Source organism: Cyanistes caeruleus, chromosome Z (assembly GCF_971803275.1).
Source record: "Cyanistes caeruleus chromosome Z, bCyaCae1.hap1.1, whole genome shotgun sequence".
NCBI classification, from domain to species: Eukaryota; Metazoa; Chordata; class Aves; order Passeriformes; family Paridae; genus Cyanistes; species Cyanistes caeruleus.
Genome location: NC_141732.1, coordinates 668240 through 692572, shown reverse-complemented (window position 1 = coordinate 692572; position 24333 = coordinate 668240). Strand labels below are relative to the sequence as shown.

Genomic DNA, 24333 nt, shown 5'->3' with positions numbered 1-24333 from the left:
CTCTCTGGTGACAATGGTCAGAGGTCTTCAGAGGCACAGCTCTGTACCTGTGCAGTTAACAGCAGAGCACTGTGTTGATCACAATGCCTGCCTCAGATAAACACACACCTGCAGTCACACCTTGGAAGACTAATTTTCCTCTTCAGCTCCTCCAGGTCATGCCAGTGCAGTGCAGAGTCCGGGAGGAGAGGCTCACACTGATGCTTGCTGCCAGGCAGTTTGTCTAACTGATGTCCTGCCACCTCAAGAGCCTGCAGAGAATGGTTTGTTTCAGGTTAACATGTCAAAAATCGCCCCCTTCCCTGCAGCCCTTCAGGGAGGGGCTGCTCCAGCGGGGTCCCTGGCACGGGGTCAGTCCTGCAGGGACAAACCCTGCCACCAAACTGCTCCTGTCTGGAGCTTCCCAGGGGAGCTCAGCACCCCCTGCTCGGGTGTGGCTCCCCAGGGCTGCAGGGCAGCCAAACCCACACCACCACTGCATTGTTTTTATACTACTTGAGACTACTTGCTGAGGTTTAAGCATGTCAGCATCCTTGTCCGTTTTCACAGCAATGTGCTTAGTCCGGTTATTTTAGGGAAATCCCATTTGGGTATCATATTCCCACAGGGAATTTGGCCGTGGTAACTGGAAATTTAAAAACTGAGGAGCTCTTCTGAATTTTGCAGCTTCACTTTGCATTTGACAGAGCACTGGGGCAGCCAGCTGCACACTCTGAATTGCCCCTTTCACTCACCCTTACAAAACCCCAACATTATTTTTGGAATTAGGTCTTTCTCCAGACAGTGCCACATAGGGGAAAGATCAGGAAGAAAGGATATTCCAAAAAATCAGTGAATTCTTAATGCATTAATATTGGAACAAGGAAAAAAGTCTCAATATAGTATCCACTGTTTAGCAGTTGCTGGCTGTAGAGCAGAGTTGACTAGTTTACATTTTCCCAACACACACAAATATTTCTTCAGAAATTGAAGTACAATAGAGGTGAAACACATTATTTTATTTATTAAAAATTTACCTTATAATTTATCAGTACTTTTTTCATGTTTTTTAAACAAACAAGATTCAATCCCCATCGAGAGTTTGCAATTAAGGAAAAGGGTGAAAAGGAAGGGATGTGGAGAGAGGAAATTAGACATGATGCAGCATCTGTTATCTCTCAGAAAGCAAAAAAGTCAACTCAGTGCACCTGGACCTGCACCCTGATAAAATGCATTAGGTCTCCAGACATGTACTTTGCACCTCCAGTATCTTCCATCTCTAACCATGATGTAAGGATTAAAAATTGTCCTTTCTTTCATCCTCAGGCTCACACCTATTTTTCCATTTTTGTAGTTCCTGGGAATCATTTATCTTCCATACTTCAGCAAAGGACTTCATTTTTTTCCTGTGGGAGAAAAAAAAAAAAAAACCCTAATCAAAATACAGGCACATTTTTAAATGAAGCACATCAAACCCTGAAAGTCCTACAGTCATCTGCAAAATTTTATACACAGTCCAAAATAGCACAGCTCAAAATGTTATGTGATCTTCAAACAACCAGTTAATATTTTCTAAGATACATGTTCCTGCTCTAGGTCAGCCAACAAATTAATTTCATAACTAAGTTACAGCACCAGCAGCATTGACAAAATGATATAAAAAATGCTAAGAACAAATTGTTAAAGGAAATAAACAGCATTGCAGTCAGCCCTGTTTAATTTTCATCATTCAGTTCGTACAAATTTGTATTTGTAGGATCATAAAAAAAACCCCACATTTTCAATATAAATGAGTGCATGCATCCTTCCTGTTTCTCCTTAGCATTTTTTGATTTATAAGAGCTGTGACAAATTACAAGACGTTTACAACGGGTTAACACACATTGCTGATGACAGTAATGTCAAAACTGGATGAAATTACCCAGTGGATTTTCTTAAATAATATGAAAGTGATTTAAAAAAATAAGACAAGGCATCAGGCCCATGGGTACAGAGACAGCACAAGGGCAGTGCTACCAGCAAGTCTGGGTGTGGCTGCCCAGAGCTGGTACCTCCTGTTCCCACCCCACCAACCAGACCCACGCCTGGGAACAGCAGAGATACTGCTGGAGACTTGTTTTTTCTTCTTTTGCCAGTTATGGACTGTATTTCCAATTAGTGTAAGCCACCACACTATTTTTCCTATAAACTGTCACGTAGCATCAAATGTTTTTATTTTGCTTTATTAAGAGGGGATAAAAAACGTCATTAAGCGCCGAGTACTGTCAAGTTCCAAAGTTTGCACCTATAAATAATTAGTAGTCAAAATGTTCTCATGCAAAATGATCCTGTCAGGATTAGGTACAGCCATCAGACAACCAAGATCTTGGTTCATTATGTTCCTAAGGGGCTACTTGAATTTTGCTCACAGGAAAATAACCAAGGAAAATAACAGCCATAGAAAAAAAAATAACAGTGAAAATGGATATGAGTATCTAAAGTGTGCACATAATGTTACAGGATTTACAAATCCATTATGCCACTTCATACACACAGGAAATTTTCATAACTAGTCTAATATACAGGGTAGAAACACTCCTGAATGAAAACTGGCTATCAGAGAACTTTCAGTAAAATTTCAGGTGTTTGTGGGGACAATCAAAATATATTATAAATATTTATTTTCAAGTTAAACCAGAAGAATGTCCGCATTTCCTTTCACGCTTTAGTATGTAGAGACAATTTCAGGTTCCAAAGTAAATTTTTAAATTGAAGTCATTAGTATTTTCACTCTCTCTGCTGAGAATATAAGTAGGTATTACAGACAGAAATAATTTTTTTACAAATCATATTTGTTCTGACCTTTTCATGTTCACTATTCTCTCCAACTCCTTTGATTTGTGAGCTGCTTTTTTCAAGATTTCTTCAGGAATATCTGCCAGTTTGGCAACATTTAGCCCGTAACTCCTTGCAGAGACTCCTTTAGTTATTTGATAAAGAAAAGTGATGAATTCAGGATTCTCTTCCACTTCAGATCCTAAAAAAGTAAAACCAAAATCAAAACCTCCTCTATGTGGCAAATACACAAGTCTCCTGTCCTGATCAGCTTACAAGGTAAGCAGATAATACAATACAAAGAATTATTTAGGGGAAAGGTTGATGGCAAATACCAATGGCAAGTCATTAAAAAAAATATCTACGATTATTCAGTGAACAGGCCTTTAAGATGCCTCTTATAATTCAAGAACTGGGACCATCATGTTTCAAAACAGTTTCAAAACAATCAGATGTGTTTTTTCACTCTGTAGAGTGCTAAATTCTGGAGCTGCTTGACACAGTAGGATGAAGACACTGAAAGAACACGATGTTAAATTAGGCAGCCCCGTTGAAATCCAATCCACGGGAGATACAAAACACATCCTGCTCGTGAAGCCCCATAAATAGCAAATGTTTTCAGACAGTGAGATCTTTCAGAGAAGGAGCTGCCATATGTTTGATCCCTAATCCCTCCTCCCTAATCCTTTGTGTTTGGCTGCTGTGTTTTGGATGCTGGGATGGGCACATCTTTCACCCACCCCAGCTCAGGTATCCTCCTGCACCAGAGAAGGAATAGATGTCCAATTTTCAACTCTCCCAAGATGTGTGACTGAAGTGAGAATGGGTGTATCATGTTCAGGTCGGGTGTAAATTGTCACACTGACATCTTAGGAGTTCAGCTTTTACATTCTCCATGCATTTGTAACCCTGCAGTTCTTTGGGGCACAACTCCAAACCCCATGTGCAGGGTCAGCTGCTGCTTCCCCATTGGGCTCAGACCCAGCAATTCCTCTCCAGGCCTGGCAATCAAGGACACCTCAGTGCCTCAGGCCCCAGAAATGCAAACAAAAGGGAGCTGGGGACAGCAAACTGGGGCTGAATGGCTTCATCAATTCCTGCAGCTGCAATTGGGAGATCAACCCCCGGTGTGCAAATGGAGCAGACTTAGAAAAGTGGGGAACCCGTCAGCCCTGCTCCATTTTGGGTGCGGCCCTGGGGGGCTTTGTCTGCCCTAAATGTACCTGAAGGCCCTTCAGCAAATCCAGCTGCTTTTTATTCCAGTCACTTGGCCTGGCCTCTGCTTTCAGGTAGCCCAAAAAGGCATCAAAAGTAGTGTTAGTTTGTGCCAGAGTGTCCCTGAGGTGCGCACTGACCTCTCTGCTGGTCGTCCTCGTTCAGCAGGAAGGCCATGTGGTAATTGCCCACGGCGTGTGGGTACAGCTGCTGCAGCTCGCACACCGGCGGGTAGTGGGTGACAAACAGCGTCAGTGCCTGCACCTGCAGCACAAACACACACAAAAAACACGGGCTGTGTTTCCTGAACACCGCCGGGCAGAGCTGTGTCCTTTCTCCACAGCCCCGTGCCCGCCCTGCCCCGAGGCCGCGGCCTACCCTCGCTGGAGAGCCGCCACCAACTTTAACCCTAACTTACATCCCTGATGAAATGCTCCAGGGTAGCGTAGGCAATGGCAATGCCGTCGTGTGTGCTCGTCCCTCGGCCCAGCTCGTCCAGGATCACCAGGGACCTCGAGGTGGCCTTCCTGATGATCTCAGCAGTGTCTGTCAGCTCCTCCATGAAGGTGCTTCGGCCTTTGTAGATGTTGTCTGCAGCGCCCATTCTGCACCGGGACACAGAAAACAAAAACTTGTTACAAATTCCAGCTAAGGCTGGGAAACAAAGCAGTCATGGGGATGAAACAATTCTGTAATAAATCTCAGGTTGCTGCTCCAAACAGAGGAGAAGAACCCAGGCAGAACATTTCCCTTCCAGAAGTTCCCAGCACACACTTCTCCCACCTTCACAAGCAGGACAAGGCAGCTGGCTTTTCCTTAAAAAATCCTGGGACTTCAGACCAGTCAGCTCACGAGAATTCCATCAAAGGCAGCTGTGAAGGTGAATTCCACTCCTTTGCTTTTATTTGTACAGGTTTCTAATGCTGACAATGCCCAGAGGTATCCGATATTGGTATTTGCACACAGAGTGGAAGCTCCTGGTGTTTGCGCATGCAAACAGCAGAGCAGCAGCTTCCTTCAGGCAGTAACAACATGACAATTATTTCCCCTAATTGCACGGGTACACAATGTTAACTAGCATGCTTAAACAAAATTTAAAGGTATTCTAAAGTTCTCCATTCTGTTGAAACACAACTCTTAGCAGCCTCCAGGCAGGTGAGCGCCACACACAAATTTCTCCACATTCCATCCAACTCTCCTAGCTCTAATTCAGATCCATGAAACCCTCAACCCCCATCTCAAATTGTGATTTTGTGGCCTACAGCTGAGAAACCTGCTCAGAAACCTCAGTTTTCCCTTTTCCTGCAGATTTCCTTACCTGTGCAAGTAATACCCATTCTATACTGAAGAAGGAGCATTCCTTTTTTGCATTTCTACTTTTGAATTGTATTAATCACATTAGAGCATCCCTTTGGAGACAGGCCATCACAAGCAAGCCACTGAGGAGGGATGTAAAACTAGACTTACTCACTCTTATCAGCCAATATATAGTTATATATAAGTCACACTGATTTAAGAAAAACTGACTCATGGGTTTAGTATATTACATTTCCAAATTTAACAGCTGGCCACAACAGTATTTAAAGCCAATCAGAACCTTTAAAGAGAAGCCCAATATAGCTTTGTTTTGCTCTGTCTTCTGCTAGGTCTCTATTATATTGTTTCTGCTACCTCCTGAAGCACCACCAAGACACAAATGATTTCATGAGTATCTTACAACTAAGAGTATTTGACTAAAACAAGCAGGTCGGACCCAGTACAGCTATGATTTGTATATGTTCCCAAGTCCCTGCCCTGAAAATCCGTCATGGTATCATGAGTAACTGTGTAATAAGCAAATCTTCAGTGATAAAATAACTACTTTTGATGGGCAGGTGAGAGAACTGAGTTTTTATTTCACTGAATGCGTGCTTAAGCACACACACCAGTTACGCTCCCACATACACCGAAGGAGAGGTGATTCTGGACATAAGCTAATTCAACTGTACATTATTTTTCTCTGAATGAAATATATAACTCAGGATAATGAGGTATTGTGAAGTTAGCGTTTTATTAAGCCACTTGCCGTGTAATCCTTTCAAATGCTAGGTTAGGAATGATGAACATTTTATTGAATTTGTCTCATTTCAGTGAATTTCTCCCCACCACCCCTATGGCCCCTTTCCCAGCTTGGGTCACGCACCAGGTTCTGCTGTAAAATCAAACAATCCCCCTTACTGCACAGGTCCACAGAGAACAGGGTATCTTAGGCCTGTTTTAACACTATTAGCTGCAAATACATTAATCAGAATGACAAATTCTCTTTATGTTTGAACAATCTCTGGTTCCTTAATGAACAACTTCAGTCTTAGTTTCTGACCCCACAATTAGTGGCATTATTATTATTTTCTCATTTCTTACTTGGCTTTTCCTTACAGGGACAGCATCTCACAGGCCGTCTGTTGTATGCCTGTGATGATTACACACAGAGCTTCCATTTTTCTCTGGGATTGCATCATTTCCATAGAGCCCACAAAATATTCTAGCCTCTTTTGTATCTAATTTGCATTCACAAAAATAATTTTCTGAACTTCCTCACTAAAAGCTCAAGATACAAAGAGAAATTAGTATTATCTTTCTCTTGTTGTTAAAGACAGCTGGAAAAGAAGTTTTTCTTTCCAGCATCTTAAAACATTCAAATCCAGCTCGGGCTTAACTACAGATTAAAAAAACAGTGTATTTTTAAATTACATAAAACCTCTCAAATGTCATCCTTTGAAAATGGATAAAATTGTTCTTTCTGCCTCTGTCCTTTATACTAGAAGAATTATACTTGTTTTTTTGAACATACATGGCGAGCACTGTTATCCCAGAAATAAGCAGGAATAACTGTCTTAGTGGATGATTGCATTTATAAAACTAACAGTTAATTTGCAGCAATGCACTGCTCCCTAACTTTATGCTCTATTATTCCTGACACAATTAAGTTGTTGAGTCACAAAAACTATTGCCTAAACAACCCTTTTTTTGTTGTTTTTTTCACATTTAAAACAGCCATAATAAACCCCACCAAACTTCTCCAGGACTCAGAGGTTCTGAATACACATTTTATTGCAGATCTCCTCCTAAATGTTTTTTTTTTTATACATTAAAACATTAAATTCCTCCCCTCCCATCCTGCCCATGAGGAACATGCAGACAGGCAGTGTGAGCAGTGTCTCTTTGGATCCATCACTCCTCAGCAGATGCAATTTGGCTAGAAAACACTTGTTTTAATGTCTCTTTGACAGCCAACCAAATCTTGCAAAATTAAAAGCTCTTCATCTTATGGTGTTCAACACATTTATTATGCAAACTAAAAAAAAAAAAAAAAAGAGGATGGATTATCTCTTTTCTGTGCTCAGTTCAAGTAGCAAAGATTCCTGTCAAAGGCCTCAGAAAAAAACAATAGAGAGGCAATGTTTTGTAAATTAGTTTTCAGAGAGTAAGTTAGAGGATGTAACTGTGCTACCTGTCAAAAGAAGTTACCCCACAAGCTCTTAGAGCTGGCGTGGTTTCAGGATCACAGTGTGGTTCCCAGGAAGTCCATTCTCCTTTTATTCTACTGTGGATCTCTCACATGGTTTGTGAAAACGAACAAGCAGCCCAGGAGCTCACAGTGGTAACAAAACCCAGCTACATTCCACCATGTGAATCCCAGAAAACATGACTGCAAAGCCATTCCCTAGAGCCTGATTTTCACACAGCTGTCAACAGCCCAGTGCTACTTACTGAGTCCTGCTCTAGAGATTACTTAATGCTGGGAAAAACACCAAGCTTAAACTTGATTTTAGTGATTTCCATCTGATATTACAAAGCTCACCTAAAACACTGCAAAAATGGAACCTGTTGCAGAAGAATAAACCTAATTCAAGAACAATTAATATTAAAAAAAAATTACTCTTTTCTCCAAGAATGAGGTGTACAACACTCTCAGCACCAACAAAAACCACTTTCTGTGATTCAAAGGTAACACTGAGAACACCATGAATAAAATAAATTCATAATGCAACTTTACAATTCCACTCACTCCCTCACACAAACCCCTTTGAAATGTCATTTCAAAGATCAACTGCATTTGCACAGGAGTAATTTAAATTAAAATAACCAGTTTACAAGAAGGGAGGATTAGATGTGCTGCTGCCTTTCCTGGCAGGGGCCCATTCTCCACAGCCTGTCTGTGCTCAGCAGAGCGGTGTGGCCGGGGCACTGGGGACAGGCAGCCCACCAGGGACGGGCAGGACAACTGAGATGTATTAAGTAATCCCTCAGGAGACTGCGTGTGCAAATTTCTAACAGCTCACTGGCAAGAAAATAATGCTTCACACTCCCCCACAACCTACTGGTACATCGTCCTCTTCATTCCCATCAAGATCTCACTGATGCAAACCAAGAACTGACAGTAAGAAAAAAATAATTTACAGAAGCTGTAATTACAGAATTAGGGAAAAAAAAAATAAGCGTGACAGAAAGCATGGCTATCAGGATAGTTATTATTTTTGCATTATTCATGGTGACTTATAAGAAATGTGCCAAGTTACGTGGATGATGACAAGGAATAAAAGGATGGATGCTCATGACATAAACCTGGTTTCAGTCTACATGCACACGTGCTCAACCATTTCTACAACTACTTATCTGCAAATTTAAATGAAGAAATACCAATGGTGTGTTACCTAATTTAGGAGAACAGCTGTTGAGAAGCCTGATAGAATGCATTCCATGTAAAATACATTTTTGTCTCGTACATTATTGTAGATACGTGATACTCTCAGTCACTGAGAGATTAATGAAGATATTAAACAACTCTGAGGCATACAAAGTTTGCATTATCCTAGGGAAAAAAAAGTGATTCCAAAGTGATTTCAATACTCAGTTTCACAGTGTTTTTTACATCTTTTTTTCCCCTTCTCACTATCACAAAGTAACTGAAGCAGCCAGAACAAATAATCACTGAAATCCTGCTTTCCTTCTAGGCTGGCCCACAGGGGAATGCTGCACACACCAGTACCCTGGTGTTTTAAAAGAAACATTTCTAACAGGATTAACTTTCAAGATGTGAAGTGCATTGATTTTTTTTCTTTATTTGATTTTTTTTTTTTAAATTCTGAAAGCCAGAGGAAAGGAAAACACCCATGGACTCATTTTTTTCAAAAGCTTCAGCTGGACTGACCGAAGAGGTTGCAGTTGTGAGCTGCAAGGATAGAATCCCTGTCAGTCAGTGCAGACCCTGAGTGACAAGAAGCTACCAGCATCCCTCTTTCCTAGATTTTACAGACTAACAGAAACTCAGTTATTGCAAAAGGTTGTGTTACATTACCTAGTGAGGAACACCCAGTAAACTTTGCTTTCTGAAATTCAGCAATGATACTCTCAAGTAACATCTGAACTCCTTAAAAATACTTGTTACATTGCCTAGGGCAAACACACCACTCTTAAATTATCAGTGTAAATGTCACTGATGGTCAAGAGAAAGACCAGCTTGTGAATGCAAACATTTTGCAATAAATTATAAATTTTAAGAGCAAATACTCAAATTAGGGTGTTTCTTTGAGAGCCATAAGTATTAGCCAGAAGAAAGTGAAGAAACAGAGACCCCCAAATACGCACAGGTTTGCAGTCACTGCTGTGGGACACCAGGGAGGGAACTCAAGGTAATTAAGTTAATGTCCATTTGTAGCTGAAGGATTGAGGTCAGGAGGGATTAAAGGAACTATAGCAACAGGGACAATGGCTGAAGCACTTAGCACAAGTGAACTTTTCCCCTTTAGACCTGCGGACGCCAAGGACAATCCAATTCCAACTGTGACTGGGTCAAGTCATAGGATGGAAGAGTTTCAGAAAGGTAAATACAACCACTCAGCCTGACTGTAAAGCAGCTAGTGAGCTCTGCAGGCAGGTTTCCTCCTCCCCTGGCCCCATGCAGCATGCTGGGGAAATCCTCTGCACCTCCTGAGTGTGCATCCCTGCCCTGCACTGACTGAGATGGATTCCCAGGGCCCATTCCAGCCCCTGCACAAAGGGTTGCTGGTACTCACACCTTGCCCAACACCATGTATGCACCCCAAAGGCTGTCTGGTTGAATATGGCATTATTCCATGTATAAAAGATGCAAACCTCACACTGCAGATGCATGCTTCTGTGAAATGAACAGAGACATGAAACCAAATTAGCTACAGATACATGCACAGCCTGGCTTAACTTGTTCCTACAGAGCCACAGAACACTGTCAGAAGCAGTTACAGCTCAAATGTACTGTGATATGTCCAAGACACAACTTTTCTAGAAAAAAAAAGAACAAAACAGTTCTTCAATCTAACAACACTAACTACAACTTTCGCTTATTCTTTTGTTTTTTTTTAAAAATCCAAACCAAAGCTATCTCCACGTGATAATGGTGCAATGTACTTAATACAGCACCCTGTTCTTCCCTGAAAGATGGGAACAATTTACCCCAGAGGTGCAATTACATGATTGATTGTGAGCATAAATGAAAGGCTTAAGTAATTCTTGTTACTCTGGCAGTAAACAAAAATACAATTAAGGAGGAACAAAATGAAACAAATTACTGTGCCATAAAGAAGTAACATTTCTGAAAATTACTTTGGGGTTATTGACAGCTAAAAGTTCTGTTTGTCTGACTCATTGTGCTTTCAATACAAACAATACTTTTTTGGCATGTCAGTATATAAAATTCTCATGTGGTCTTGCCATTCACTTGGGATTGCTTTGTGAGAACTGCTCCCTACTTTTCTGCACAATAAATAAATCAATGTACATGGCAGAACCACTAAGCATTACCACATACATCCAAAATAAACAAAGATCTGAAAAAGTACCTTTGATTTCTTAATTTTCTGACCATTATCTTTCACAGTCTAACTGCTCAGGCAAATTGAGAGACTTTGCTCTATTTGTTCTATTTTATTTTTTTTCTCCAAAGGAAGATCTGAATGATTTAAACATTTGTTTTCAGGTTTAAAGAATTTGAACAAAAAAAGTCTCCAAAGTTCTGGTCAAAACCAGGTTATGTACAAACAAGTTGTTCAGCTGAGATAAACTCCTCCACAGTTTTGACTCAGCAATCAATCTCCTGGTGATTTCTGTACACACCTGCAGAACCTGCCAAACACTGCTGTCACCTCCCCACTGGTTTCACAGCCTAGATTTTTATGATTATGAAGAAGCTGACTAGATAACTGCCTTCATTTGTCTGAGGTGTTGTGATTTTAACTCGTATTTCTAGGAAAAATTATTTTCATAATCTTACCCTGTAAGCCTCAAATAAATCATTACAGCTTCATAAAGAAATAAATGGAAGCCAGGATTTTTTTTTTTTTTTTTTTTTTAATGTAGACTCTGTCTGGTCTTTAGAGTTAAAACCAAAAAAATTCACAAGTGATATAAAAATGAGAGGCAATATTTGCCTATTCCTATGCAAATCAGACCATTTCTAATAATGGAGCTTGTTACTTATTTATTATTTTAAATACAACTATTTCCCCCTTCTGTGCTTCCCTCTCCTGTGCAGCTCCCTTTTGATAAGCCAATGAAACTGGCTGAATGAAATCAAGTGTAACATGGTTGGCCTAGTTACAAAAAGTTGAGAATTCGTTTTTCCACGAGAGGTTACATCAATAGAATAGTTACATCCATCAACACTTAGGAGTATTATTTTGCTTTTGTTCTCACGTGATTTACCTCAATGTATTGCAAAAAGCACTTGGAAAACATCTGCCACTCAGTTCCCAGTTTGACACAAACATTCCTCTTCCTGCTTCACATGCCTGCTCCATCCTGTGCTTTCTGATCTTCTCAGGAGTTCTTACAAAATATACTCTCAGAAAGCCTTGGGACATTTTAACCTGAAAGTAAATCTAAAAGTAATCTAAAGTAAATCATGTCATTTTAAGTATCTTTCAAGCTTGAATGATGGCAGTGTTTCACTGAAGAAAAGAAAAAATAAAATACAAGCATCCCAAGTCAATTGCCCAAATGCTTGGGGCAATATTCATACAATAGTTGCTTTCCATCATGACTTTAACCTTACTGAAATTTGTGATAATGCCATAGGTATGCACATTGCATCCAGTTAAAATAAAATGTTTGTCTGCTTGTTTCTTTCAGCTCCACACACTTGTGAAACAGTAATATGACTTTGTCAAGTTGTCAGAATTAAATAGCTGTAAATGCATTCAGGGAGGCAACACTCACAATACAGCTATTACAAGGCCTGACCTTTTGGAGAGTAATTCCACCATTTACAGATCAGAAAAACAGACATTTTAATAAAACGTACAGAAGAAAGTACTATGGCTTGTTTAATGGCCTCTCCACAAGTCTGGAGTAATGAGGACTGAGTTTCCCTGGGTTTTTTTCCGTTTGCTTTGAAGAAATCTTCCATCTCTAAACCATCCTCTAAGCCTTAACAGCAACTCTTTCCAGATATGGGGAAGAGGCTGAGGGCTCCACACGTCCTGCACAAGCCTACAGGGACACAGCCACACACATTCCCTTCTTTTTCTGCCCCATAAATCTCTTTTAGGTGACAACAGTCAAGGCACAGGAAAAAAATGTGAGAGCATCCACAAGGCCTGTAGGCAAATCCTACCAGAAATGTCACTTTGGGATACAGAAATGCCCCTTCCCCTTCCATGTCTGTGGATCCAAGTGCACGTGACTGATGTGGCTCCCTGCTCACAGGATGTGGAGACGAGCAGCACCAGGCACACCACTCAGGCAGCCATTCAAACACTGAGTTATTTTATAATGCCATTATGCTGTCTCCCAGGTGAGTGTGCAGTGGAATGGGCCATACCTGGTCAGAGTGGATTCAGATGAGCTGAAGATCCCACCTGAGCAGCAGCACAGCAAGGGAAGTACAGCCCCCAGCTGGCAGAACAGCACCGAGCTCCCACTTCGAGGGACTCACAGGAAACGTCTTGGCTGCTCCAGCAGCTCCCCAGAGATAAAATGAGACTGACTCTCATCAGTACCACCACGTTAAGCCAGGTATATGTGTAAGTAACATTGCTTTTCCTTTAACCTGGAATGCATAGTAAGTAAAAAACAAGCATGGTCACTCTGTCTAAACACCGGGCAGGCAGGAGCAGAGAGCGTTCCTCACTCCTTTGGAAAAGAAGGATTATCTGATGGGCACTTCTGGGGTGCCTCCAAGGCAGAGTGTCACACAAAAACAGGCTCAGCTGGGTGAAATATCCAGGCTGGACTGATCAGAACCCCCAGAGCTGGGAGGGACCCCCAGGGATCACCCAGTGCCACCCTGCCCTGCCCAGACCCCCCAGCAATCCCCCTGGGCACCCCTGGAGCTCTGTCCAAGCTCTCCTGGAGCTCTGGCAGCCTCGGGGCCGTGCCCATTCCCTGGGGAGCCTGGGCAGTGCCAGCACCTCTGGGGGAAGAGCCTTTCCTGATGTCCATCCCAAATCCCTGGCCCAGCTCCAGCTGTTCCTGGGCGCTGTTCCTGTCCCAGGGAGCAGAGATGGGAGCTGCCCTCGGGAGGAGCTGCAGCCCCTGCTCTGGGACTGGCCCCACCCCTGGTCAGTGACACTCCTGTGGCAAACTGAGTCATGCACACACCCAGGTGTCCTCTCAAGGGTGGACACAGCCTGTGAGGACACGTTTTCCTAGAGCCTGCAGAGGGGTGTGTTCATCACCTGAGCTGTGTCACCTCAGGACACAGCTGGGAGGACATAGCTGACACTCCCATGGACCTCAAAGGCCATTTTCAACTGCACCTTCACTTGGCAAGGCTCTCAGTTGTTCTGTTGTTGCTTGAAGTGATCAAAATCCCTTCCCTTTACTGAACCCATCAACCAACTCAGAAAAGCCACTGCAAGGTACATGGCTGGAATTTATGTGACCCAGCCAAGGCCAGGGTGAGGGTTACTCCTCCATTATTTCAGTGCTCAGCTGCCCAAAGATTTTTTATCACTCCGGAATTAACTGAACAAACAGCTTTTACACATGTTCAACATCACACAAGAACAACAAATTACAAAATACCAAAACAGTGGTGTAACTTCAGTGCTGGGACACACAGATCCGGGATTCCATCGAGGCCATGTCTGAGGGACTCTATACAGAGATGTGTAATACAAGAATTAAAAAACATCCCTCCCTAGCCAGGGTGAACAATCACCATCTGTTTTCCCACCTTTTCCAATATATAGTGGAATCTGAAAGAAGTGAGTACCTCCTCACTGCAGACTCAGCACTGAGGAGCGCCCTCCATGTTAAAAATGCATTGAGATCATCTCTCACGAGGAGAAAATGCAGAAGAAAGTTCTTCACATCTAACTGCAGACGATGTGATGTGAAGGGACTATCCCAAGACGGCTGTCTCCAAGTGCAGGTGACTGCATGAGGTGCAAAGGCTGACCTGCAGCTCCCCCATGCAGCCACCACCTGCACACCACCTGCAGTGCCAGCCTCCTCTGACCCCACAGACAACTACACAGCTTGACACCATGAGGGCTGAAGTCTCGCTGAGAGCCTTAAACAGCAAGAAAACTCTCTAAAGAGAGACCAAGTGCATGAGAGGACAATCTACATGCATCTTAGTGATGCCTGTACTTGCTCCTTTCAGTGTGAGGCAGACCACCTGCGAGAGGCAGTTCTCCAAAAAACGATTTGAAGCACAGGGCAGGCACACTCTGAGTTCAGACAACTGAAGCTGCACTTTTGACAGCATTCCCAGCCTGGCTGAGATGAAACCTCACTGGAAGCTGTGGGTCACTGCAGTGACTGTGCTAGCTCCCTGAAGTAAGTGAAAGCAGCTCTTATTTCAACACAGAAACCCAGGCAGGTAAGTGCTCTAGGAAGGAAATTACTCTGTCCCTGCACCATCACCTGGCACTGGCAGAGGTTGCTCTCCTTCATGGGATTCCTTCTGATGGCAGCTTGTGATGTCCAAGAAATGATTCTCAAAGTCCTGAAGGCACTTGGTAATCTGAACTGTTAATTAGCTTGTTTATTTGAAGATGTTTTGCCTTCAAAGGGCTCCAGCATTCTCCTTCTCCCTCCCAATCTGGAACATGGACCCTCATCAACAGCTGCTGTTGGCCCACAGGAAGCAGGATAAAGCCTCCTAGCAATGGGAAATTCTATCAATAATTGATCAGAAGAGGGACCTCTGTGGAGGTCAACTTTCTTCAGCAGCTGAACACCGCCCCTCCCGAGGGCAGGATTAGCCCAGCAGAATTCTTGTCACTAATTCCTCCATACACTGATGTCCACCCTGGCTTTGTCTCCCCACTCAAACACACACAGAAACAGAATATTAATTTCAGTGTCTGAATGACTGTATTAGAACTAAGAAAAACTGAAGGTTAATTTTAAAGTAGAAAATGAACCCACTTACTGCACGGAGAAACTTGGATGGGAATTTTCAAACATCAGAGAATCAAACATCCAAGTCCTATTTAAAGTCAATATAGATGGGATGTCAACCTCTTCAAAATCCTTCTAAATTTTTTTTAAATAGAATGCCACTGATTAAAGTGAAATTCTTTAAGAAAATATTGCAGGAAAACATTATGCCTCATTGGAGAAGGAAAAAAATAAAGAAGAAAATACTAACTAGCAAACATCCTCAAAATCCTGTGTCCTCCCCCTAGTCTGGGCTAGGCTCAGCACTGTCCCCTGTCTTATCTCCCCAGTAATGAAAAAAGATCATTCCTATCTTCACTCTACCTGTAAGCAATTCCTCTTGCATCTTTAAAAATATTTAATGTAATCCAGTATTTAAAGTCAATTTAGAGATGCTCTCCTATATAAGCAGATATATCACAAGGAATAACCATAGTAGCAACCTTTCAATTTCCATGGAAACTCTACTTGGAAAACAAGACACAAATCCTGGGGATACAAATCCCTTAAACCTATATAAATTCACACTTGGAAGATGCAGTCTACAAAGCAAAAAAAAAAAAAAAAACAAAAAACAAGACTGCAGGATAAAGCAGTAAACTGAAAAAGGTTTTAATCACGTAGAACTCCTGGTAATCCTGGTGCACAGAGCCCCTGATGGAGCCAGCCTGCACAGCACACTGACTGATCCCTCCCTGCATCCCCCAAAACATCACCACAGCACTGATCAAGTACCCTGGAGACCCACTCCTTCCCACCTCACGTTTTTCAAGGATTAAAAATGCGCTGAAGCTAACAACAACAAAACAGAAATTCACACTTTTTCTAGCAAGACCTTTTGGCCTGGGGTGGCAGTGCAGAAAGGAGGTCTGCTATCATTAAAAAAAAAATTAATAATAATTTTTTTAAAAAAATCCAAACAAAACCTACCTGCAGAGCAAAGCACAGAAAACAAAATGAAACAAAAAAAAAGGCAAAATTGAGTGGGAGTTCAGAGAAAGTCTCTGATCTCTTCCAGGTCATTCCTGACCATAGGAGAGTAAAGGGCAAAACCTAAGACTCCAGAAAAAAGCATTAAACCTCAAGCAGAACCTAATACGTGGCAGCTGATTTACTGATTCTTTCCTCAAACCAGGCATTAAAAACTATTTCAAGGGTAACTTCCTATGGCTGAGAAACTCCATGAAGGCCACACCACATTAACCTGCCTGACAGACTGACATAGTTTAAGATCTTCCCCAGAACCCTGAAAAAAAACCAAGACCTACCCAAAAAAAAACCCAAACCAACAAAAAGACTCCTTCTTGGATGGTCTCTGTATATCTTGAGCTGAATCTGCTAACCTGTTCCTTTTCTCCTTTTTTTTCCTGTTACCTTTTAACTGATGCTTGACTACTTCTATCTTAATAATGTATTATCAATTTCTTCCTGATTAATATTGTGTCAATTAGTTTACTCTTAATTGCTGGTGCAATTACAAGAATTTCAGTAATTCTTCCACATATTCATCTGGTGTTTGACACATATCACATTAAATGAAGAATGGCACATCCAGCTGAGCTTCCAAAACTAATGTAGACAAGGAGAAAAAAAAAATAATTCAATTCCCTGTCTTGGAATGTGACTGGGCTATGAATTACACGGTCTGAAACCTCACAGAGTAAAAAAAACACTGTGTCTGCTTGGCTGTTAAGTCTAAAAGCAGAAGTTTTACCTCTGACCACACTGCTTTATCAGAAAAGTTATGGAAAGTACTTGGGTTTTATTCTAATACAGAGAAAAGCGAAGTGGAATGAGGGAGGTACACTGGGGAACAGGTGGAACACAGATAAAAAACCAATTTATTCACCCTCAAGAAGGCACAAAACAAAACGCCTCTCCCCCATGACTGTGTCATATTTCTTGGTACTTTCTGCAGAAATCATCCTTTTGCAATGACAGTCTAGGAAAAGCAGAGGAAAGCAGATACTCAGCTTGAGAGTAACTGATTTACGTGTGTATGATTAGAATTCGAGGAGTGTGAACCCAAGTGAAGCACTCCAGCTATAAAACACAGAGAAAGGCAAAAATAATCTTCAAACATTTAGTGATGCTCCTCCTGTAACAGAATCCCGTGTATCTCTGTGTCCCCACAGAAATGCTCACCCCCATCAGCCAGTCCATTACTTCTGACACAGGGTGGGGGAAAAAACTGGAACATTTTGAATTCTCATCTCCAGTTCCTTCTGGGAAGAGGGTGCAAATTGCTTGCTAATGTACTCAGCACTGACCCAAACCAAGGTGTGATTTTCATTTGTTTTTGTCGTGACATAAAGTAAGAACACGACACTCTTACAGGAGGAAGCAATTGCAGGTGAGCAGTACTTCAGGTTCTTGATTAAAAGTTACCTCTGGAATGCACAGTGGCATCACAGAGCAGGAATTTCCAAAAGTTCTAGCTTAAGCACCTGTGAAACTTATAACCACACATGAAAATCCATCTCAAATACCGCCAGTAACACAAAACTTCGACTGATTAAAGTAATTATTAAAGAAAAAGGGGGAGAAACAGGGCAATAAACCCTAGCAGCATATTAGATTATAATATACAGAGTTTTGACTCTACTGATAATTCTTACAAATTACTCAGCAATGTCTCAAGAATGAGACAGTGAAATAAACTTCATGTAACTTTCATTATTCATTCTTAAAAGGCCATCAAGTGGGGAGTAAGTATGATTAGGACTGATAGTACAGGAAGGAGATTAAGCATACAATATATGCAGCCCAAAATTTTCAGTCTGTAGTATTTTGAGTATACACAACAGAACTTCACAGCAGGAAATGTGACATGATTTTCATTCTAGAGGAAGCATTTGGCCACCACCCAGCAGCATAAATTTGTCTGAGATATCCATTCAGGCAGGTAAGCTAGATACCTGTATGTTCATCAAGATAGACACATTAAAATTCTTACCCTTTTAAGATTCAAAGGTTACAAAACAAGTACCACAGTTTACCAAAAAACTGGAATCAAAACCTAGCAATGAACCTAACGTGCCTTTAAAATGAAAATTAAAAGGGAAACTTCAGGTATAAATTCTCAAATTCTAAATGAAAAATTAAATGATACTTTGATACACACACCCTCTGCCACAGTAGCAATTCCAGTTTTGAGAGGTTACCTGGTAAAAATTGCATCCACAACACCAATTGTAGCCTCTTCTGCAGGAACAAAAGAGCCAATCTGTGCCATGATTGTGATCAGTGCCACTTGCTTGATGTAGGAGCTCTTCCCTCCCATGTTGGGCCCAGTTATTATCATGACCCTTTCACCATCTCCCTGGAAACATAAAAAAGAGGTGAAATACATTGCCCTGCACATGGGGCTCCTACCAGAAAGTCTGGTGTGCTTAGAAGGGTACAGGACAAGTCTGCAGGGTTAAACATTCTGTCTCTAGTGAACAGCTTTCCTCCATTCTTGGAGTTCATCACATTCACATTTCCAGATATCACCAAGCCCCAGATACACCAAAATCAACTTTTGATTACTCTTGAGGAAAATGGACACAGTGGGGGGGAGCCTTTCTGTCCCCCATCAAGGAGCCAAGAAAGAACCAAGGAACTTGGCCACCAGCGTGGGAAGCAGTGAGGGATGCTGAGGGGTGCAGGGCTGGATGCAGCCGGCCCAGAGGAGGCTCCAGGATGAGCAGAGGGACGGAGCAGCTCTGCTGCCAGGAAAGGCTGCCACAGCTGCCATTGCTCAGCCCGGACAGGAGAAGCTTTGGCCTCAGCTCCCTGTGGCCTCGCAGGGCCCGAAGGAGCCGCAGGAAAGGTGCAGAGAGACAATTGCCAAGGGCTGCGGGGCCAGGAGCCAGGGAATGGCTGCCAGTGGCAGAGGGCAGGGCTGGATGGGATCTTGGGCAGCAATTGTTCCCTGGCAGGGTGGGCAGGCCCTGGCACAGGGTGCCCAGAGCAGCTGGGGCTGCCCCTGGATCCCTGGCAGTGCCCAAGGCCAGGCTGGACATTGGGGCTGGCAGCTCCTGGGACACTGCGAGCTGGCCCTGCCCTGCCTGGGGTGGGATGGGACAAGCTTTTAAGGTTCTGTCCAACCCAAACCATTCTGGGATTCTGTGCAATTTCTCTGGAGAAAGGGAGAAACTCGTGAGCTTCCAGCACAGCCCAAATTTGTTTGTGATCTGGATTCCTCTCCAGTCTGAGTTCTCATTGTCAGATGGGAAGATCTGGAAGGCAAAGACCTGACCTAGACTTTACATTCATAACTGTCTGGCTGGGTATGACATGAGGACATTCAGAGTGGTTACAACAAGGCACCAAGACATTCCTGAGTCTGGCCATACCTGCCTGCAACACAGATGCTCTGAGCAGACCATGCCCAATCTCCATCAGTGCCTCTCATCATTAAAACCAGACCCAAGAAAATTAAATCAGATGCAAGAACTCATTTCAGCTGTAAGACTCCCCATGGTACTGCTATGTGCCTACAGCTCCAGAATAAAATTGTCTTCCTCTAGTGCAAGACAAATGCTGATACAAAATTAAAACTTGTCAATAAACCTATAAAGCTTTCTCACAGCCTGAGTTGAAACTAAGAGCTTAAGTTATGCCAGGACATCACACAGCTAGACTTTTCCACAGGGTGCATCTGATGAAATGCAGCGAGCGATGCTCTCAGCAGAAGCCAGCCCTCTCCACTGCCCCGTGGGAGGGACAAGGGAGATGGCACAAGCTGTGCATAATTGACATTAGTCACACTACCTGGGGAACCTGGCACTGAGCAGGCACTGTGCTAACAGCAACCAACAAATCTCCGTGCAGCAGGTCCCAAAACCCTCACAGGCCTGGGTTTCAGACTGGGCTTCCATTCTGTTGCACACGGTGCAGACGGGACTGCCACTTCTGTTATAATTCAGGTATTAGAGAAGATACAGGACAGCAGCTATTATATGTAAATAGCTGAACAGCTTTTGTGAAAAACAGCTCATTCATACAGAACTCACAATACAGTCAAAATGTAGAAAATGCCATTATTGGGAATAAAGGATTGGATGTAATAAAGTGCACATAACTATATGAGAACAAAATTCATTACATTCCAGTCTCCAGAGTGTAATTCAGCACTGCTTCTAACACTTTGTCAGGGCTCAACACGACAGAATTTACAGCTACTCAGAACCAGAATGAGTTCACAAGTTCACCTGTTAGGACCCATGAATGTTTTGCAGGTGCCTGTTGTCTGTCCAGGTGTCCTCCAGCCATGCAGTGGGACTGATGGCTGCTCTGACAGGGTTCTGGTTTTCAGAAAGAACACCTGCTGTAATATCAGACCAGAGAACACCTCTGTCCTGACAGCTGATGCAGCCATAAGCCAACATCTTACTGGAATTCGTGGCTGAAGCTAAAAGTTCTGAAACAACCCACAAATGTTTGAGGAGCAGAGGGGGAATGGAAAAATAAGCTGTTTATTTCAGGGGATTAAAACAAAAAAAAAGCTTTTCCTCAAGTTAGATATTTGACAACATTTCAGCTGAAAACATGACAAGAGAAGTATTTTCCTGCTGATTCAAATACATCAGTTGAAAGCTGGAGACGCTTTAATAAACTGGTTCCCACCCACCTCTCTCAAGAAAAAGAGAACTCAGAGAACTGTAGAAGCAAAAGTGGTTCTGCCACGATCACTTGGTTTTGTAATATTCAGTATTTAGAAAGCCAGCATAAGAATGGGACTAAAGAGGGAAAAGTGCATGATGATTCCTGAATGACATGCTGAATTTTTTTGGAAGTGCCATCTGTCGCTGGTTTGGAGTTGACAAATAATTTTGAAAACAGTCTCTGAAGTATTACAAAATATCTGTATCATTGTTCAGTACAGAAGATCACTCAAAAATGTTCCCCAAGAAACACATACAAATTTGAGTGCTGTTTTTACACTCTGGAAAGCTATTTCACAGCTTTCCTACCTTTACTGTATAAAGAGGCAGAGACACCTCAGAGAGAAGTTGTGAGGATATCTTTTATATTTAATAATACAATATTATTTAATATTTATGTAGATATTTAATATTTATAAAAGTATGTGGAGAGATAAATATTTAACTAAAAACTTCTAACAGGCATGTAATTTAAAAGACAGATTTCAGTTTATCAGGGAAAAAAGGCTGTACGACACTAATATTTCCATAAAGAAAGGAAACTGCATCACAGAGAAATACATTAAAAAAATACAAGAAATCTTAATCTGGAAAACTGAATCTGTAATATGTATTTTTCATATAAAAAAATTGCAAAAATCAGACGAGAGTTTGACAAAATGCTGACTCCCTATGATGACACTGTTAAAAACCCTGTAATTATTCGCTTGTTTTTTGAAAATAACCATTGGATTGAAACACACATTTTCCTGATTTTGAGATTACCTTTCTTTTCTCTATGCCTCGAGACTGAAGAGGGCTGTAAAAGAGAGCATCTGGCTGGGAGGAATCAGCAGAGGGACAGAACAGATGTGGTGACATCTAGCAACACCTCTCTGAAATGCAGCCCAGCAGGCTGTGTGACTCCAGCCACCAATTCCAACCGGCAGGCCAAGAAACTCAGGCCAGCCTCCTTGCCCCGAGTGATCCTGGAGCTCAGTCAGCCCCTGGGTACTCACTGAAAGGCTGGTGGTGTTTGGGACATACTGATCCTGTTCTCCCAGCAGAACGTCGATCACAGGGTGCCTCCCGTTCTTTATGATTATTTCATGCCGATTGTCCTGCACGGCTGGTCTGCGAGAAAGGAAAGGGGCTCATCTCACTTCTGTAACTGTAATCTTTGTAACTGATTATGTAAAACTACTGTAATTGAAGCCTGCAGCACCTCTGATCTAAGTTTCCATGGGAAAAAAAAACGAGTTATAAAAATTAATTACTGCCATCAAGTATTTCTAAAGAAAATACTTTCTAAAGAATACTTTCTCTGAGAAAAATATGTGGAATAAAGCCACAGAATTTTAAGACTGGAAATCAACTAACACTTTGGGTGGACTTCAAATGGAAGATGTGGGGAGTGAGATTTTTCTTGGGTTGAAGAATGACAGAGCCATTTAAAAGGAAAATGGAAATCAGATAACTGGCATCCTACAAGCACAAAGCACTGGGGAAAGAGGTACAAAGTGATCCTGGTGGGGGGTTTAGCCCAGAGATAATTCCAACAGCTGTACAGCTGAGATGAAACCAATATATGGCAGTCTTAGGCCTTGTATCACCTCTTCAACAGCATTCCTTAAACCTTCATTCACTTATAGTCTGCAGGGCAGACACTCAAACACCAGATGCTGACCTCTGGGCTGCCCACACCGTCACCTCTACAGCCCCACTTGGCTGGTGAGAGCCCTGATGAATTGTCTGTGCAAAGGAAGAGCCCCCCAGCACCCTGCAAGAGGGGCCCACCTCTCTCCAACACCTCTGACCTGATTCATTTACCTGCCTCAGGCAGGGCCATAGGAAACAATCCTCACAAACCAAAAAACATTCCTCCAAAATAACACTAAAGTCCAGTTTCCTACAGCAGCTCTCCAAAATTAATTATTGACACCTTCCCTGCAGCTGAGGTTTCACTGAGAAGTCTCCTTCCTGCTAGTTTATAAGCCACTCTAAAATTCAGTGAATTATTTACATTCTGCACAGTGAATTAATCAGATTTCAGTTTGTTTTCTCATCTGAGTGTACCGAAATAAGTGAGCAATTATTTTCAAAGAGATCTTGATAGAGAGACACACAAGATCCCAAGAGCCCAGAAGTGATCAATGTTATCTTTAATGATGTATCAAGGCAGAAGTACTTGCAAGTGGATTTCTGGTCCTCCCCTATCTGTGTGTGGGTCTTGGGCAGAGGCAGCAGCTCAGCTCTGCAAGCTGGAGCTAATATTTATCCATTAATTACCTGAGATACACCCCTGGAACACACCTCAGATACCCTGGGTTCTTAGGTACCAGAAAGATATCATAAGCTCAGACCTTGCTGAGAATAAAAAAAGTAATAAAAAATATTAAAAAAAAAAAACAAAAAACAAAAAAAACCAGTAAAACAGTCCAGCATTTATTTTCATAAGTAAGGTATCATCTACTAGACTCAGGTCAAACAACAAACATTAGGATGTCAAATTTGAACTGCAATGTTTACAAATTTGTATTAAGTCCAGAAGCGTTGCTCTGCAAAATCAGATTAAGTTGAAACTACTCTAAACAATTTTAATAGTGTTTTTTATCATGGCAAACATATTAAAACATAATTTATTTTAAATGCGCTCCTATAATTCCCTACAAAATCCTATGTAAAAATTAAAAATTAAAAATTTATTACCTGCAGTAGTCTCCTTGTTTGGCCACCTGGGCCAATGAGAACAGGCAGTCCACAGTTGCTAGGTGACAAATGGCTTTAGACACGGGGTGATAATGTTCACTGAAATGGCTGCATCAAAACAGGGAAAAGTTACACAAAAACAGGGAAAGAAATAATACTGTACAAATACAAAAGGACTGTCAAAATGCGCCCCATTCAAGCTCCTCACAGGGTTCCTGTGCTCTTTAAATCACTCTGAATCCAAATCTCCCAGCAGTGCATGAGATACAACATGAGGACCTTAAGCAAGGTGGACTTCACCTCCCATTCTAACAGTGAATTATTTTTCAAGCACAGAAAATCAGAAAAATTAAATTAATTGGATAGCTCCTAAAGGGTCAGCAGTTGATCCCTGCTGCCTGAATGAGGTGTACAAAAATGCCATAATTTATCAGAATTTATACAGAATACCAGCAGCTGAATCCCAGCTGTTGATTCAGCCCCAACCATGTTACAGTCAAAAAAAAGAACCAAAATAAGAGTGTCTGAACACGGGAGTTGTCTAAAATTTCAACAAATTACGGTATCTACAACAGCAAAT

At 42.0% G+C, this 24333-nt stretch overlaps 1 protein-coding gene across 5 annotated transcripts in view; it reads right to left on the bottom strand.

Moving 5' to 3' along the window:
* Positions 1-983: 983 nt before the first annotated feature.
* The window catches only part of MSH3 (mutS homolog 3), an 86204-nt gene continuing 62854 nt past the window's right edge, over positions 984-24333 (bottom strand). For all 5 annotated transcript variants that reach the window (XM_086868831.1, XM_086868834.1, XM_086868833.1 and 2 more), the window contains 7 exons: positions 23754-23861; positions 22064-22178; positions 18579-18736; positions 4427-4613; positions 4149-4272; positions 2821-2995; positions 984-1385 (listed from right to left, as the gene is read on the bottom strand). In XM_086868831.1, the coding sequence (XP_086724957.1) occupies positions 1277-1385; positions 2821-2995; positions 4149-4272; positions 4427-4613; positions 18579-18736; positions 22064-22178; positions 23754-23861 (976 nt within the window). In that variant the 3' untranslated portion in view covers positions 984-1276. The remainder of the gene's footprint in view (positions 1386-2820; positions 2996-4148; positions 4273-4426; positions 4614-18578; positions 18737-22063; positions 22179-23753; positions 23862-24333) is intronic.